The 18,143-nt window shown below is 44.8% G+C and overlaps 1 protein-coding gene across 23 annotated transcripts in view; it reads right to left on the reverse strand.

Annotated features, from left to right (window-relative positions):
• Nucleotides 1-18,143, reverse strand: part of UBAP2L (ubiquitin associated protein 2 like) — an 889,182-nt gene that overhangs the window by 734,515 nt on the left and 136,524 nt on the right. For 10 of the 23 annotated variants that reach the window (XR_015302630.1, XR_015302632.1, XR_015302633.1 and 7 more), the window contains exons 7-13: nt 18,091-18,136; nt 13,186-13,292; nt 11,578-11,637; nt 9,669-9,721; nt 8,310-8,395; nt 7,788-7,959; nt 5,849-6,050 (exon numbers count right to left, since the gene is read on the reverse strand). Coding sequence is in view for 18 of the 23 variants with exons in the window: in XM_086947506.1 (XP_086803632.1) it covers nt 5,849-6,050; nt 7,788-7,959; nt 8,310-8,395; nt 9,669-9,721; nt 11,578-11,637; nt 13,186-13,292; nt 18,091-18,136 (726 nt within the window). In the remaining 5 variants the exon portion in view is untranslated. Of the gene's footprint in view, nt 1-5,848; nt 6,051-7,787; nt 7,960-8,309; nt 8,396-9,668; nt 9,722-11,562; nt 11,638-13,185; nt 13,293-18,090; nt 18,137-18,143 lie in introns of all 23 variants that reach the window. The other 13 variants (XR_015302629.1, XR_015302631.1, XM_086947503.1 and 10 more) reach the window with 2 other exon arrangements.

An 18,143-nucleotide genomic window follows, 5' to 3' on the forward strand; every position in this document is an offset into this window, starting at 1 on the left:
GAAAGCCATGGATGCCCCCTTTTTCCTAGTGGAGTGTGCTTTTGGGGGGACGGTTAAAGTGAGTTTTGCCTTTTGATAGCATATCTGTATGCATTTAACTATCCATCTGGCTATTCCTGATTTTGAAATTAGGTTCCCCTTATGTTGTGGTGCAAAGGCAACAAACAGTTGCTTTGTTTTCTGAAAGGATTTAGTTCTGTCCACATAGTAAAGTAGAGCTCTCTTTACGTCTAGTGTGTGCAGGGCTCTTTCAGCTACTGACTTTGGATTTTGAAAGAACACTGGCAGTTCTATTGATTGGTTGATATGGAAATTGGATACAACCTTAGGCATGAATTTAGTGTTTGTTCTAAGAACCACCCTGTTGGCGTGTACTTGCATGAAAGGTTATTGAATTGTAAGAGCTTGTAATTCACTCACTCTTCTGAGTGAGCTGATGGCCACCAGAAATGCAACCTTCCACGTTAGGAATTGCAGTTCGCATGAATGTAAAGGTTCGAAAGGAGGGCCCATGAGTCTGGTAAGCACTATATTGAGATTCCAGACTGGGGAAGGGGGGTGCCTAGGAAGAATGACCTTTTTTAGACCCTCCATGAAAGCTTTGATTGCTGGTATTTTAAACAGTGAAAGGTGTTGTCTGTTTTGAAGGTATGCTGCTATGGCAGCAAGGTGTAGCCGTATTTAAGAGTATATTAAGTTACATCTTTGCAGGTGCAGCAGGTAACATATAATTTTCTGTATTGATAAGTCTGATTTGGTTATTGGTGCAGTAGATAACAAATCTTTTCCATTTAGCTGCATAGCACGCTCGTGTGGTCGGTCTTCTTGCCTCCTTAATGATATTCATGCAATCTGGGCGCAAGTTAAGGTATCCGAACTCTAAGACCTCAGGAGCCAGATCGCTAGGTTCATTTGGTTGGGATTTGGGTATCTGATTTCTCCATGGTTCTGAGTCAGAAGATGAAGTGCAAGGTGCAGCCTTTGATGGGGAACTACTGAGAGTTCTAGGAACGTCGTGTACCACGGATGTCTCGCCCATGTGGGAGCAACTAGGATTAGTGTGAGGGAGTGTTGCAGCAGTTTGCGTGCCACCAGCGGGATCAGTGGTGCTGGGGGAAAAGCATACGCAAATCTGCCTGACCAGTTCATCCATATCGCATTGCCCTGTGACAACGGATGTGGGAATCTGGCGGCAAAGAATTGGCATTTCGAGTTTTCTTTTGTGGCGAACAGGTCAATTTCTGGGTGAACCCACTCCTGGAAGAATCGTTGTAGGACCTGGGGATGAATCTCCCATTCGTGCAATTGCTGGCTGTGCCTGCTTAGCAGGTCGGCAACTTGATTGTCCTTCCCTGGAAGGTGTTCTGCTAGGAGAAAAATATTTTTGGGAATCGCCCATTTCCAGATGCTCTGTGCCAGATAGGACAGCTGTGGAGAGTGCGTTCCACCCCGTTTCTGGATATATTACATTGCGGTCATGTTGTCCGTCCGGATCAACACCGTCTTGCTGTACAAGTATTTCTGAAGTGCTTTCAGGGCTAGGGATAGCGCTACCAACTCTAATTGGTTGATATGCAGCCTTCTCTGCTTGTTTGTCCAGGGCCCCTGAACTGTTTATTGAAGGAGATGGGCTCCCCAGCCTGTCAGTGATGCGTCCGCTGTTAGTACTAGTTGTGGAACCAGCTCTTGGAACAGTCGCCCCTTGGAAAGGTTTTGTGGGTTCCACCACTGCAGAGAGTTGTGAGTGAGACTGTCTACCAACACTAGGATGTTCAGTTGTCCTTGATCCTGGTTCCATTGCCGCGCTAGGCATTCCTGCAATGGACGCATCTGAAGTCTGGCATGGGGGACAATGAATATGCAGGAGGCCATCATGCCCATGAGTTGCATGAATATTTAGGCTGGCAAAGAGTGTTGTGGCAGGAATTTGCGAATGAGTGTCTGTATACTGGCTATCCTTGCAGAGTTTGGATACGCCTTTGCCACTGAGGTGTTTATGGTGGCTCCCAGGTACTGCTGTATGTGGGATGGTTGCAGATGTGATTTTGTGTAGTTGATTGAGAATCCTAGGCTGTGTAACAGCTGGATTGTTTGAGACGTGTGCGCTGCACATTGGTGGTACGACTTTGCTTGTATAAGCCAATCGTCCAGGTAAGGGTACACATGTATGTGCTGTCTCCGGAGATGTGCTGCTACGGTCGCTAAGCATTTTGTAAACACTCTTGGAGCCGTAGTAACCCCGAAGGGCAAAACCTTGAATTGGTAGTGTTGACCTTCTATTGTGAACCGGAGGGATTTTCTGTGGGCTGGATGGATGGGTATGTGGAAATACGCATCTTTGAGGTCTAATGTTGCTAGGAAATCTCCCTGTTGTATTAACGGGAGCACTTGTAATGTTATCATATGAAAGTGCTCCAACAGTATGTATTGATTTAGGGGTCTGAGGTCTAGTATTGGTCTGAGAGAGCTGTCCTTGGGAATAAGGAATATATCAGGAGTACAATCCCTTCCCCTGCTGTTGGAAAGGGACTAGTTCTATGGCCCCCTTTTCTAGCATGCAGTTCCTCTTGTTGTAACAGGGTGATGTGTTCTCTGGACATTGGACGATGTCTTGGTGGTATGTTTGGTGGTGTGGTGTAGAAGTCAGTTCTAGGCAGTAGCCAGACTGGATAATTTCTCTCACCCACCTGTCTGTGGTAATTGTGTTCCAGACGGGTAGTAACTGTTGTAGTCTGCCTCCGACCGGTGTTAAGTGGTCTGGAGGTAGTGTAATAGAGTCACTGTTTTGAGGCACTTGAGGCTCTGGTGTTATTGCCGCCACGTCCCCTTCCCTTGGTGTTACCTCTGTAGCCTCCTCTGGTTGTGTTTTTGGAAAAGGAACTTTGTGTGTTACCTTTATATGAGGCCGTTGTTTGTGAGGTATGTCCTCGTGTATTTGCCCTGTAAGAGGAGCGACGAAAGAAGCCCCTTTGTTGCTGAAATTGCAACGCCCCCATTGATTTTGTTCTGTCCTTTTTCATTTTATCCAAAATGGTGTCGACAGCAGGGCCAAATAGAACGTCCTGATTAACAGGCTGGTTAAGGATAGTGGACTGTGCCTCATTTTTAAAGCCAGAAATACGCAGCCATGCAGGTCTGCGTAGTAGAACGCTGGTGTTGATTGACCTAGCTGCAGTGTCTGCTGTGTCAAGCTCGCATTTGATGGAGTCGATGGTTATGAATTTTCCCTCCTGTATGAGATCTTGGGCTTGTGCTTGGAAAGGCTCAGGAAGGTGTTGCATTAGGGTTTCTAGCTGGTCGTAATGCGCCCTGTCGTAACGAGCCAGTAGGGCTTGTGCATTAGCTATCCTCAAAGAGTTGGAGGCTTGTGCCGCTACTTTTTTCCCTGATGCCTCTAATATTTTCGACTTTGTCTGGGGGAGGTGCCTCCCCGGTTGTTTGGGAGTTGGCTCTTTTGCGTGCATTGCCCACTACCAGTGAATCAAGTGGTAACTGCCCTTTGATGTAAGTAGGCTCTGAAGGGGCTCCCCTATACTTTTTTTCTACTCTGGGGTTGATCACCCGTGCCCTGGCTGTGTCGTTAAATATGTCAGGTGCATGTTTCAGAACTCCTTTTAACATGGGAAGTGTTTTGACACTTTTTTTCTGATGTTGGGAAGGTGTCAAACAAGAAGTCTTCTTCAACAGGGTCGTTATGCATATCCACGTTGTGGAACTGTGCAGCCCAGTCAATGAGCTGATTAAAAACTACGGTGTCATCAGTAGGTGACAGCTTAGTAGGATAAGAGGAAATGTCAGGGATGGGGTGGGTGTTGTAAGGGTCAGTTGGCTCTTCCCATGGTTCCTGTGGTTCAGGGTCCTGTGGGAAGTCCTATTGAGGCTGTGGCTCATCCCCTGTGTTACCCTTGTCGTCCCCGTGATGAGGGAGAGTAAGGAATATAAGGATTAAACGGAGTAGTAGGCATGATAGGTTGAAAAGGAATGAAGGGTCTAGAAGGAGAAGTTACAAAGTCCTTTTTCTTTAGTGGAATAGGGGACTGAGGTTCAAAGTTCAAAGGCCTCTTTTTCCTCTGCAGGATGGTAACTTTACCAGTCTGTGGGTTAATAAAAATTTTAGCTTGGTCGTCAAGAGGGATCTGGGTAGAAGAGTTCTTCCTCGACAGTCCTGGGTTGAGTCTTAGGCTTTGGTTTGTAGACTACTTTAGGTTTTGGAACCAACTTTTTCGGTTCAGGCCTTTTTTGGGGTAGACTGTCTTTCGGGTCGAAGAGTTTGTTGTGCTCCGTAGGCTTTGTCGGAGAAGTCTTGTCTCTCGAGTCGACGTTTTAGTTGGGATCGACTGGAGTTTTGCTTTTTCGGCTGAGTGTCTTAACCGGAGTCGATTGTCTTTTTTGGATCGACCGGTGTCTTCGGATTCGGTGTTTTCGGTCCGAGAGGAGCTTCTGGCCTGGACGCGTGCTTCGGTACGGCGCCTTTTGTCGGGTCGACGTTCTTCGGTGCTGAAGGCTTGTTTGGGTCGGCGACCACCTTTGGTTTGGCGCCCTTGGGTTGTGTGGCCTTCTTCGGGTTGACAACATGTTTTGGGTCGACAAGTTTGGACTGCACGGCCTTCTTGGGGTCGGCAGTCTTTTTCGGCTTGACGCTCTTTGGCTGTACGGTCGCTTTAGGATAGACGCCCTTCGGGTCGGCGACCTTCTTGGGCTCTGGAACCTTCTTTGGAACGATGTTACTGGGCCCAGAAGTTTCCGAAGGTTTCGGAGCCGAAACTTTATGATCGTGGCTAAGGCCTTTTAGCGATGCCTTGACCGGAGCCGTTGTTATTGGGGTAGATGGTGTTGGGGGCAGGGTACTCACGATTTGCCCCGGTGGGTTCTTGTCATTGGAGTCAGAGTAGACCTCTACGGTGACGATCTCTAGGTCCGAGTCTTAGTTCTTGGTCATCATCGAAGATGTTGTCCGGGTCTGTCGCTGCATTTCTTGCCTGGCTGCACGTCGGTTCCGAATAGTTTTCTTGGATCGAAACTGTGCACAGGCTGGACAGCTTTCCTCTTTATGGTCTGGGGAAAGGCACTTGTTGCATACTGAGTGCTTATCAGTATGTGGGAACTTGGCGTGGCATTGCGGGCACCTTTTAAACGGGCTTCTTTCCATCGACGGTCGGCTCACGTGGCGTCGAAAAGGCCCAACGGCCCGTGTCGACGACCGCTTGGAGATGGAAGGCTGGATCGAGTAGAGAGGTACCAATCGAGAACAATACCGTCAAAGCGAAGGCCTTTTGGCCTTTAGAAAAGTTTATTTTTCGCTTCCAAAGTTGGAGTATAGGATTTTGCATCCGAACCCAATGGCGGAAAAAAACAATCTGAGGATGGAGAGGATGCCCATGCACACTTTAGTCCAGGGGAGGAGTCACCTATCTAGTGATACTTCGAAGACTCTTCCAAGACAACAAGTGCAATCATCCGGACTCAACACTAGGCAGCGATCTATGCACAAGATATGAATTCAGCAGCCCACATGCCTCGAACCATAGGCTTTCAATTCCTGTGGTTATGGGCAGCAGGAAGAGTAGACAACGTTCGACCTGATAACTGATTACTATACCCTCAGATGGCTGCTTCTAATATTGTGTCCCAAAACACAAAGACATGAAGAGACCACAGCATAAAGCAGTCTGCACGGTTCTATTTTGAGTTAAGGCGCTTATCAGGACACGTCTGGGCGTAAAAGAGGCAGTCCTAAATCCATAACTGAAAAAGCTCAACTGCCAACATCCAAAGAAACCAGAGAACTCTACACCATCAATAGATATGCTCTCCCCCCACCTGCCAAAAAACAAGACTGCTTGCTTACTGTACTGGACCAGCGAAGAGGACTGAGGGGTAGGGCCCAAATCCCAGGACGATCCACTGCTTCCACCTCCAGCCTGTGAGTGCTGAGCTGCCAGCTGAGCAAAAGCTTGTGCCGTCTTGAACTGCTCCAGGAACTGGGACCCAGTTGTGCTGCCACCCTTGGCTTCCCCGACATCACCAAACCCTTTCCCCAGAAGGCTTACCTAGAAGATATTTTTTTAAATAAAGGGGAGAGAAGTTACGAGGTTGGGCTCTGAAAAACAAAGGCATATGGTTTATTTGATGTGGGGTCTCGGGACACTATGATTACTAGGCAAGCACTGGTTTGCCATTGGTTTATCAGGGCCTGTACGAGTCTGGCTCTGTATATACTATACCAAAAAGAGGTATAGTGTACAGAGTTCAGTAGAACCCCAAAGGTAGGTAGAGGTAAAAGTGTATAGCAACTTACTCTCTATGTGATCGTGTGGGTGAGCAGTAAGGATTTATCAGAGGGTAGTGTTAAGCATTTGTCGTACACACTCAGGCAGCAAATTATGTCACACTCAGACTAAATAGGGGGGCTCCGGTTGGTGGCTGCTCACAAGCAGGCCACAAGGTTGTGGGAGCAAAGCTCCTATAAAGTTCAGGGCAAAGAGGGCCCTGTTTTCAATGTGAGTTGACGGTTTTGGATTTTGCCTGCAGGCTCGGGCCAGGAAGACTTCTGGGAGGAACCAACTGCTTGGCAGGTAAGTTGGAGGGCTTCGGGAAATAGGTGAACCTACGGTTCTCTTCTCCAGCACAGGTCAGATGGATGCAGGGGTGTCTTGAGGTCAGATTTCACCTCACCGGTGTGGGTTTAATGTGCTGAGAAGTTTGATACCAAACTTTCCAGTTTTCAGTAAAGCCATTATGGTGCTGTGGAGTTCGTAATGACCAACTCCCAGTCCCATATACTCTTAATGGAATTACTACACTTGCAATGTCTAAGAATGGGTCTAGACACTGTAGGGGTACAGGGCTCATGCGCCTGTACCCTCACCACTGGTATAGTGCACCCAGCCAGTGGGGTGGCGGACTTATGCCAGGGCTGTGGGTTGCAGGCATGGCACACAGGGATGTGTGCCATGTCAACGCTTCACTTTGTTCTGCACCAAAACATGCAGCCTGCAATGGCAGTGTGTGGTAAAGGGCCTCTAAGGGTTGTACAATAAGTGTTGCAGCCCGTAGAGGCCTTCCCTGGCCACAGTGCCCTTGGTACCTGTGGTACCTTTTACAAGGGACTTGCATGTGGCCAGAAGTGCCAACTGGGTTTTGCTACAGTACAGTTTAGGGAAAGAACATAGGCCCTGGGTACCCAGTTGGCAGGAACCCTGGGCACAAAGTAATAGGTTGGTAAAAAGTGGGGGCAACCATGCAAAAGGGGCACTTTCCTACACATATTAACTTCTCACCCACCCTAAATGAGAATTATTTACTTTGTGCTTTGCAGGGGCACACCAGCTTATTGTGGCTCAGTGACAAACCTACATGTACTTTTATTCATTACCGGCTTTAAGCTTTTTAGGGTGTGAACTATAGTTAAAGGGAATCTACAAGATTTCAGTCATCTGTGAAAACAACCTATGTTTTACTGTAAAGCACATTTGTAACCTCCTTCTCCCCATGCGGATAATTGATCCCAGCCGCACTGCTTCATCTTAACATTTATTTCTAGGCAAATATCTAAGGATCACCAGGAACTTTCATCCCTCAAGGCCGGGTTACCCTCAAGAGCCTTAACTTCATAAAGTAAATTAGCATTCCATTGTCTCAGGAGTCCTTGCCACTTGTCAGTCTATGAAACCCCATCATTGTTATGAGACTGTGTTGATGATAAATGGGGCACTAGTGTGCTGTGATAAGAGGGCCATAACACTTTACTCAAACCCCAGCCCATAAGGTACTAAACCAATACATACCATACTATGGGGAGAGAAACTGCTAGGAGGAGTCTGCTGCGTGATAGTACTCTGCTTTGAGTTGTTGAACACCAGGGGCTGGGAGATGGAAGTGTTCTGTGAGGATTCTATATTTATAGTGTCACTTTCCAGAGAAGAGGATGGCTTCCCCAACAATACAGCAAGATCAATTCTAAAAAGAAAGGTGAAAAATCAGTGTAAACAACCACAAGTTAGGACTGTCCAGGAACATCTGCCTTTCAGCAAGGCTCTAAAACGTTAAGGGCATTGGGACAATGCAACTGCTTATGAACCATAGCCTCAACCTGGTTGTCAGCATTTCACATCAATCTGTGCATGGGAACAAGGTCAAGTTCGAACTGACCCCAATGCATACCCACTAAAGCCATCAAGGAAACAAATCAGCAGTCATATATTGTGTTTTATATAAAGCAGCAAGCCACCTCACACCACTGCTTATGGCACATGGAGACCACGGTTTTCAACAATCTGGTCAATGCATCAAACTTTTCCAATGCTCACCTCTGCCCTGCCGTGATTGTCACATTCTCAGCCGGCAGAGGAACGGAGGAGACACTGGAAGCTGTAAATATCTTTGTCTCTGAAAGCTATAACAAAAAAAGGAGGTGTAAGTCATAGAAGAGCAGATATTTTTTAATGCCCATGTTACTCACTCTAGACACTGAAACACTGAAAGCTAACCAAGTCAAGCAGTTAAGGCTCTTTTCTAGAAAAAGGTTGCGATTAGAAACTTAGACCTTAAGCATGCCAGTACAGTAAATAACATCCAAAAGTCAATATCCAGACGAGCTGTAAATTGCAGAATTACAGGTTTTATGTTAGGACCAAGCAGATTTGAGAAGAATGGAACTCTGTATTGGTAATGATTCTCTCCAATCTTGAATATTAAACAGTGCCTACGAGTAATGCAACTAGGGATGTGAAATTAGCCATATAGTAGATGAATGGTAAGCTATCAGTACTACGCACGTGAAAGCCTGGTGGTATTCTCTACACCTTGGTATTGGATGACAAGTCTTCTGTGGTGGTTTCAGGGAAAACCTTTTATTATATTTTATATCATGGGCCACAAAAGTGCTACTGGCCATATATCGTTCTTTTTAAATGCCCTTCAGGAAATGCTTTTTCAGCCCCACTGATAATGTGGTCAATTCTTTGACGGTTATTAACAGGACAAGACCCAAACACAGAAGTCAAGGAACCACATATTAAGGCTCAGAAATAAAAGTTTTAAAAATCACCAACACCTTTAAAGGTAGTCTGAATATCCTTAAGGCTCTTGGCTTTTCTGATGGTTCTCCCAAAAAGGCAGACATTAACCACTGCGGAGAGTCAAGGTACTGAATTTGGTGTTTGCTGGGAACGATCTCAACAATTTTATGATGTAGCTTGGGAAACAATTCAACAGATTAAATTGACGATTACAGCACCAATTGGGGCATAATCGTAACATCTGTGTTGGGCTGCAAGAACCACTGACCTAGGTATGCCAACTGCCAGTCGGCAAATATGGTACCTCTAAATTTACTAACAGTTCACTTGTACTACCCGAGGACATACGCACAAAGTACACCCTCAATGTGTACGCTTTTCTATCCTGGGGACTTCACTGCCTGCACGATCAATGTAACCGCCTTCTACTCACCCTTAATACTATGATGCAGCACACCACTACCGTTAGATTCAGGGAAAAGCATACATCATTGCGTCAACTATTAGCCCGGTCATACAGAAAAAATCTTTGTTGCACAGCGGCCAATTTAAAACAATGCAGAAACAAATGTCAAAGCAGCACACCCAGTAACTTCTATTTCATGCTATGCGAGAATTCTGTTGCAGTTCCACCAACTAAATACCTACATCTTCATTCCAGTCCTCTGTACCCCATTCTTCTGTAGCTGTTCTCCATGCACCTGCAAAAAAGCCAACAGATAAAAAGGAATTATATTTGGCAGATAGTACCATTTCAGCAAAGCACTTCAGTCATTCACACCCCTTACTGCATTCTCATATGGGAGAATTGAACGGCGGCAACACTTGTTTACATCTTACTCAGGATCAAGCATCCAGAGCAGTCTCTACTTACTGCCCACACAAATAAATACCCATGTTAGTCAGGCAGGAGAAGCACTCTGCTTTTTACAAAGTCAAGACAAATCAAGTTATCCTTGCTCACTGCTGCTCTGTAAACTGTAGGTACTGGTGTGTGAAAACCATGCGGACTAAAATTAGTTCCTCTACCTTGCGCCATTTGACAGGCCAACATGTAATAGCAGAAAATGCTTCAGAGCTTCATCCAGATTTAGGTAAACGCTAAAAGCTCTGCAAACTCCTCACATCCGCATACATGCTCTCAACAATTGTGAGCGGTTATTGGCAAAGCCAGATAAAAGGCTTTCCTCCTGCCCTGAAACAATAATTCGAAGCATGTTCCTGTAGATGTAACTACAGACGGAGGGGGAAAAAAAGTTAGTAGTTCCAGCCCAAGTTATTTTTTACATAGCTCCACTGTCTAAGTGGAGTGCATTCCCTACCATAAAATGGTGCAAACCGATTCACATCAACGGACAACATTATTTGTTTCGTTTTCTCAAACTATGACAAGACCAGACTATTTTCTTGAAAAAACTTTGTGAACTGTGTTTTTTCACCAGGTTAGGATATAAGTGACTGAAAATTAGAGGAAACATGTCCATCAGTGCACGAATGCTCAAGCTCAAAATGGGAAGCTGGCATCTACAGAAGGATGGGATCACATAACATAACATAACATGTGTATTTGTAAAGCGCACGTTCACCCAGCGGTTTCTTGGCGCTGAATAACAGATGTTTATTGTTACCCAACTCAATGATACTCATTGGCATGCTTTTAAAAGCGTAGGTGTGATCTCAGTACAAGGCTCATCCACAAGGATCCGAGTTACCCAATGACCGTCATTAACCCAAATGCACCCACAGAAGTGCCAGCAAAACTATCATAAAGGCCGACATGCTCAGGGTGGCACAAGGAAAAAGTCAGGGAAAATGTAAATGAATGGCCTGTTCAACGAGTATCAGCATTTCCCAGAATCATCTTTTTTTATTAAACCTAGGCATATTGGCCACGGTTTTAAAAACTATAAAATTTAAGAACTGAAAGTTAAAAAGCACGAGATGACTGAAGGCTCAGCAGATAAATCGATCAGGTCTCAAATATATTGAAAACCCAGTGCTGGATACAACTAAAGCGGCAGGAGCACAGTTGTACAGACAGAGAAAAAAGTGCTACGGTGGGGACAGCATGTGTTTGAACAGAACAAAAATGAAAAGTTATCTAAAAAAGCAGTACATTCACAAAGCAATACATTTTATATGGTGCAGAGTGATTTTTAAGACAAGACACAAAGAAAAGAATGAAGAGAATGACAAAGAATTGGTTGGGGTTGATAAAGAAGATCAGGCAACTGTAAAGGAGGAAAAAAGGCAATACACGGTGTGGTTTAAGTCAGAGATACAATAAGGATATAAAAGGGGTGAATGCAGTGTGAAGAGGAATGTACTAATAAAAAAGCAGAGAGAACACTGGTTAATTTGCAGAGAGAAGGCGAGGAAGAATTTGAGCCTAGTGACCACACAAAGTTGGAGAGAAATGTAGGGGACCTGCAGATATAGCAAAACAGTCAAATGAACACCCAGCACAAAATATCAGAAGTAAACAATGTAAATTAAAAAAATAAATCTAGAATTAGTAAAGAGATCCGGGCAGATTGTGCACCTGGATGTGTCATACCAGGAGCAGTGTCAAAGTTTCGGGGATAATTTGACCCCTGACCCCCAATGTAATCAAGTCCTGAAACAAAAGAAAAGAAAAATAACGGATCAAATGGAACTTTGACATCAGATGCAGAGCTGGTGACCACAAAAACAGTAGCTTTTCCGACCCCAGAACAGCAACTGTGCAATCTCACTCAAGACATTTTCGTGATATAGAATTAAATAAATACACACCCACCCATGCCTAGATAAGACCTACACCTTTCACCACCTGCAACTAAAGAGCCACGGTTATAGTGAAAAGGATAATATCAGCTTTATTGTAAAATAATTACAACTGGCACTCTACATATGTCCAAACACATTTATATTTAATACCACCACCCCATTTTTCCTCCAACTTGGATCGCAAAGAAGTTAACAAATTACTGAACACTAAAGAAACTTCAAACAGTTTCAGCTAAGTATTACAAAGATATTTCATGCTCTCCAGTTCACCCCATCACCCAGCCTTTTCCCAGTAGTTCAATAAGATTCGGTAGGCCCCTTCCCCTTCTTTAAATTGTCTCAAATCGGGCCAATAAGTCTCATATCATTAACCCGAGCATACAATACTCCAGCTAACCAATACACTAAACCCAAGCCATTGAACCAGAAAAACTGTTTTATGCCTCCACTTAAACGTTTAATTTTTCAGAATAGAGCAAACAAGACTTTTAAGAACTATGATGAAAGTTTTAAGTATACCTGATAAAAAAGGATGCTATTCATGTACCCAGAAGTCAAGTGAAATAAATATACACCTGTCTAGACTAACTTCACAAATATTCATCATTAAAGATAACTGAACTCCAAGGACGATTCCATTAGTAAGGCAGTTCTGTTTATTTCCAAAGTAGTTCAGTAAACCTGGGCAGATGGCACCACGGCCTCAACAAGCATCTGTCTTACATTGCCACCAGGATGGACAGACTAGGCCTACTTAGCCACAAAACCTGGTAGTCTGTGGACTCAATGAGGGTCCGTGGACACAGGATCCTTTTGAAAAAGCTTCTGAAGGAGCAGATGTTCAACCCAAAGGTGAATGCATTCTTCAGATATTCATCTAGTTTGAGGCAAGGACAATGACAGCCCTTTACATACGCGGAACCCAGTTTAGTACATTTGGTGCAAATGATGCAAAAATATTGAGAAAGAATAAAAACATACAGTACACAACAGAAAGTGCAGTACACTTGCAGACCCAGATCACCATGCTCACATTCCTGCAACAGAATTTTGATTAAGATCCGTAGTTAGACAGACTGACAGAATTTAGTTTCGAAAACAAATGTGGTAATAAATTATACTGCAGAATCAAATAACTTAAGTAATAGGAAGAATAGCCTTTGGCAGAGCTGGAAATGGTGTGCACACACAAGGGAGACAAAACAATGCATATACGAATGCATGCTGTCTTTGTGACTAGAGTGCTACACTAATAGTGCTACATATCAGCCACAAACCCAGAGTAAGGTACAGAAATTGAAGGAGAGCATGGAGCAAAAGCATAATCATGCTGAGACCCACCATTAGAGAAGCTAGAATACACTAGTTATTAGACAAAGACGGCACTCTGACTTACTTGTCCCATCGTCTGGTTCCATGCTCCCAGTACTGTTCCAGTTACTACTGGAACCATAATGGTCATCCATGTTGGAGGGCTCTGCATAATCAGCAGGGTTAAAAGTTCTGGAATAGAAGCAACTCACATATTAGAGTGGTGCCTAAGGCCACATTAAATGAATCCGAGAAACCTAAATGTCAACCACCATTCAAAGCAATGAGGAAGACTATCCTAGAGCGGAAAACCCTTGTGTTCTGCCGCTCCTCAATCACTGCATTTTATATTGGCTAACCAAGCTCAGAATGATGAACTTCTTAAGCTACATTTAAGATCACAAGAATCCCCACAGCTATGTACAGTACTACAAGGGTAAGGAAGAAATGGAGAGCGGGATGGAGTTCATGAAGCATGCAGAGTATCACACAACTGCCCTACAAATGAATATCATGAGAATTGGAATGCAATCCATGCTGTTGTCTTTGCTTTGGTACACGAGCGTTTAGCTTGAATTCCTATGGTCCTAAGGGCAGAGATTTTGAAAGGATAGAGACTATGCACTGAAAGTAGTGACTAGCTGCAGTACCACACTGAGGAAGAACACTATAAGCATAGAAGGGTTTTTTTTTTTACAATGAAAAATTATTTCCTTGAAGAATCTAGATTTATTGCTTCCATGGCCAAACAAGCATTTGCAATGCAATAAGTCTCGAATTATGAAAGTTTGAGCTCTTGGTGGTGCATTATTTAGCAATGCCAATAGCGCAAACTTTAATGCGAGACCTCACGTGCCCACCTTACATGAACGCAACGTAAACTGACTGTAAATCACATTTAGAACCACACCAGTGAAAACAATTGTGATTCGTTCTCATTTGTGGAGTGTCAACGCACTGTTTAGGCATTTCTTTTTAGGTGTAAGCATCGATTAATAATAATAGCCGTGATAACCATAATACTATTATTGTCAGTAGTGTGAGTGTAGGAAACTGCATCTGTAATATTTTCTAGTTTTCTCGGTCTTTAGCTAGATAGTATGCAGAAAATACAGATTTGCGATCCACATGGATTTTTGCCCTTATTAACCCAAGTGAGGCCTCCTCTGCTGACGGTGTAGATTGAAACAGCACACAGACTGTTTAAAAATAAACTCCCCGCTTTTTGCTTAAACGTGGAGACACTATTTATGAAAGTTAATTTATGTCAAGGGGGAGAGGATGTGGCGTACTGCCAAGAGGTGCCTACTTTGGAATTGGGAAATCGGTGTTTAGAATGGTTAACCCGGCTCTCCCCATGCCACATTGTGTGCCCCGGAGGATTACAGAGGCTGACCCGATGAATGATTAACTCATCTGTCTACTCGTCTCTCCTCAACCCCCTCTGCAGCCCAAAGACCCTCACTGAGGACCCCAGAGGATGCACTCTTCCTGACAGGGTATCTCAAAGGCAATCTAATCAATCAGTCGAAATTGGTTGTCTGCCTATACACCTCACCACTTTCGAAAATCACTAGCCGCCACTGTGTAAAAGATGTGCACAGCTTATATTCTACCTCTGAAAACGACACCTATATCCTCTCACCAGTGTACACACCAGCAAGGCCAAATAATTTAATTTAAATAAGCAATGACCAAATGCACAGAGCATTGCGTTGAAGACATGTAATTAGATGTGGGCAAACTAATGACACCAGCAAAATTCATGATGTAATTATACGAAATTAGCAAAAAGTTTTTTAAACTTTAGATTAAGCAATTTTGCTTAGCTTTTTTAGCGGACATGGATATTACATAGAAAGACTCATGTGATACCGCTAGTATCTCACTAAGAGACATTTTGTGTTCAAACTAGTCTCCTGCCATTGCCGTGCAAGATTTTTTCACACAGGAAGCTCCTTTAAAAAAAGAGTAACACTTGTAAAAGGTAACTGGTGAACTTGGAATTACACCCGGTACAAAGGGGCTCTGCAATTTGGCTTTCTAACTTCAGTTTGGCTGTGGTTTTAATGTTTCCTAAAATGTGCACATCTCTTTGTACGCACCTGCACTTTACATGATCTTCCCCATCAGCTGAGGTTATTATTTCCTGCCCTGGCTCATCAGGTTGCCCCAACTGGTTTTAACGTTTACTTTGTTGGCAATGCTTCGTGGTGGGTGGGGGTGGGGTAGGCATATCTCACCCGGGGATAATTCCCCTGCTGTGCTAGGCGTTCTAAACAGGTGTGGCCGTGACTAGCTCAGCTCGTCATGAGCACAGCGCCACCGTGCTGCATGACGAGCTCAGCTCGTCACGAGCACCAGGGCGCTGCGCGCTCCCCCCTCACCCCAGCAAGGCAGGGGAATTACCCCTGCGGAGAAGGGGCTAGAATACTAACGCTTCAAGAAGTACTGTTTACGAAGAAGCATGGGTGGGCTGAAGGCGTCACTGGGGTATGACGCAAGAGAATCATCCGTTAAATACCAATAAATTCTATGGGGGCCTTTGAAGGCCCCCCCTAGAATGTGTGGGACCATGTCAAAGAGTACCCATGTGAAAAACAGAGGGAGGCGGCTGCCTGCTGTGATCAGACAGCTTATGGACCATAAACAATCAAGCTTGCATACAGGAAACAACCGACACATTTAATCGCCATTGTCAGTTCAAAACATCACCAAAGGCACTGGATCTGCTAGAAACTTAAAATAAAGATGCACAGAGGACTCTGGCCGAAATATTACCAGCCTGCCCAAACAAAAACTGCAAAGTGAACTTTACTGCAGATTCTAAGCAGGGGCGGCCACGCTTGATTTTCACAATCTGCCTTGAAACCTTATCTCGCCCCCACCGCTACCGAGAGAGAAAATGCAGACGATCACACGTCCACAGGTGCAGCATCTGTGCTCCCACTACACTGTAGCTGCCCTGTGAGCAGAGAACACACACTTCAAGTTATCGTACACAAGGCATGAACATGTGGTAAGTTGTAACAGTTAAAATCAGGAATCCTTCGCAGACCTACCTGTAGCGCCCCACTGCATGAACGTGCCCATAAGCGCTTTAAAAAACGCTTTGAGAAACTATTGACCTAACTTCCAGTTGACCGAATGGGATTGGTTTCCCCCAAGCTCGACTCTTATCTGCGTTTTGTTTTACCTCGACTGACCTTGTAGAGTGAAACATTCTAGTTAATTCCAGATAGTGTCAGGAAACGCAACTGGTGCTTTTGTAAAGTGCACCAATACATTCGGGTCAAGTTTGCGCTATATAAAACTCCGGGGGGTGGCAGGGGAGCATCTCTTTTAAAATGCTAACGTGCAAAGAAGTACTGTTTACGAAGAAGCCTGGGTCGGCTGAGGGCGTCACTGGGGTATGACGCAAGAGAATCACCCATTAAATACACCAATAAATTCCATGGAGGCCTTTGAAGTGTGCAGGTGCGGGACCATGCCCAAGAGCACACAAGTGAAACAAGGCGCAAGGCGTAACTCGCACTTCAAGGCGCGCGCCCAGCTTTGAAGCATCGAGAGCTGGTAGCCAAGGTGGGAATATCAATTAAAAACAGGTGGAGCATTTGAAAACCTTATTTAAAGAAAGCTAGAGCCAGTTTAAATAAAATTCCTCTTCGCAGTCCCAACCCCTTTTCTTTTTTTTAACAGAAGGGCTGAGAATTCTGTTTGACTGAAGGCGTGCTGCTGCCACTGTAACAATCCCGCTCCTCTACGTCTGTGAGGCTCAAATACCAGTGAGGCCTCATACCTGACCCAGGAATTCCAGTCACTTGCATGATACGCACACATTATACAGATGCACTCCGGGGAGCCCCGTGCCCCAAGAGCAGCTCGCCCTAACTACTCCCTACTTAGCTTGGCATGATTCAGCAAAATAAATGAGGGGTCATAAATAAATGAGGGGTCATTTGAAACTAATTTCATTCGCATGATTTGGTGAACTCACGTAGGCCTCCAAATGTGGCGGCGTGTCAAACAAGCGATATGAAGTGAGTAATTCTACCATTGCAGCGATTTCAGCAGTGATACAAGCAGGCAATAGTCAATTCAGATGACAGCAACCCCATAATTATACACACCACCCTGAAACTACACCTTTGCTCATGCGAGCGATCCACTATCGTAGAAGTGGCACAATTTTAAATCAGCGGCTACCGACTCTGCTGAAGTAACATGACCTGAAAACGGGATGATTGTGGCAGCATGCCCGCTTCCTGTTCAACTAGCTTTAAGGGAGCTTGCATTCTGTAAACCAGTGGTGCGCGCGCACCAGAAGTGCGGGGGGAGGGAGCACGGCAGCGAGGCGAATGCGCACTGCTGCACGTGCTAGACACGGACGGGAATGGGCATTTGCCCAATCGCGTGAAGTTCATTTTTTTTGAACACGCGCAAGCCAACGTCACACGGGGAAAGTAAACCCACACGCAAGCGTGTGGGTAGCTTTCTAAACCCCATACAAAATGTCTTGCTCTGCACGAGCAATGCTGCGCACTGCAACGCTAGGCGCGAGACCTAAAAAGCAGGGATCAAATTAGGTTCTTTGAAAGGAAGGGGAACCACCACACCCATGTGAAAAACAATGCAAAGGCTTTTTTTAAAACATTCTTCTGGCAAAGGGAATGACAACCGAAAAAAGCGCCCTCACAATTATTGGCACAGAAAGAAATTTGCTGAAAAGATTAGTACGGCCATCACAAGATGCGTTGCATGGGCGAAGATAGTCCAAAATGGCACGTCAGTGCTGCATTCCTCATACAGTGATATGACTAGCACACTCCACTAAATCACACTTTGAGAACTCATTCATCTTGTGCACAGCATGCAATTTCAAATTATTCTCAAATAAGCAATGTGTCCACACTGGGATCCTACTCCTATTCAACTACTTCAAACTACTGTCGTAAATTGTTGCTAACAAATATTATTTTCAAGCACTCACCCCATGCCTTGCGCAGAAAAGCGGCCTCCTCTCCGTCCGGAACCCCCTGTAGG

Source organism: Lissotriton vulgaris, chromosome 12 (assembly GCF_964263255.1).
Source record: "Lissotriton vulgaris chromosome 12, aLisVul1.2, whole genome shotgun sequence".
Taxonomy (NCBI): domain Eukaryota; kingdom Metazoa; phylum Chordata; class Amphibia; order Caudata; family Salamandridae; genus Lissotriton; species Lissotriton vulgaris.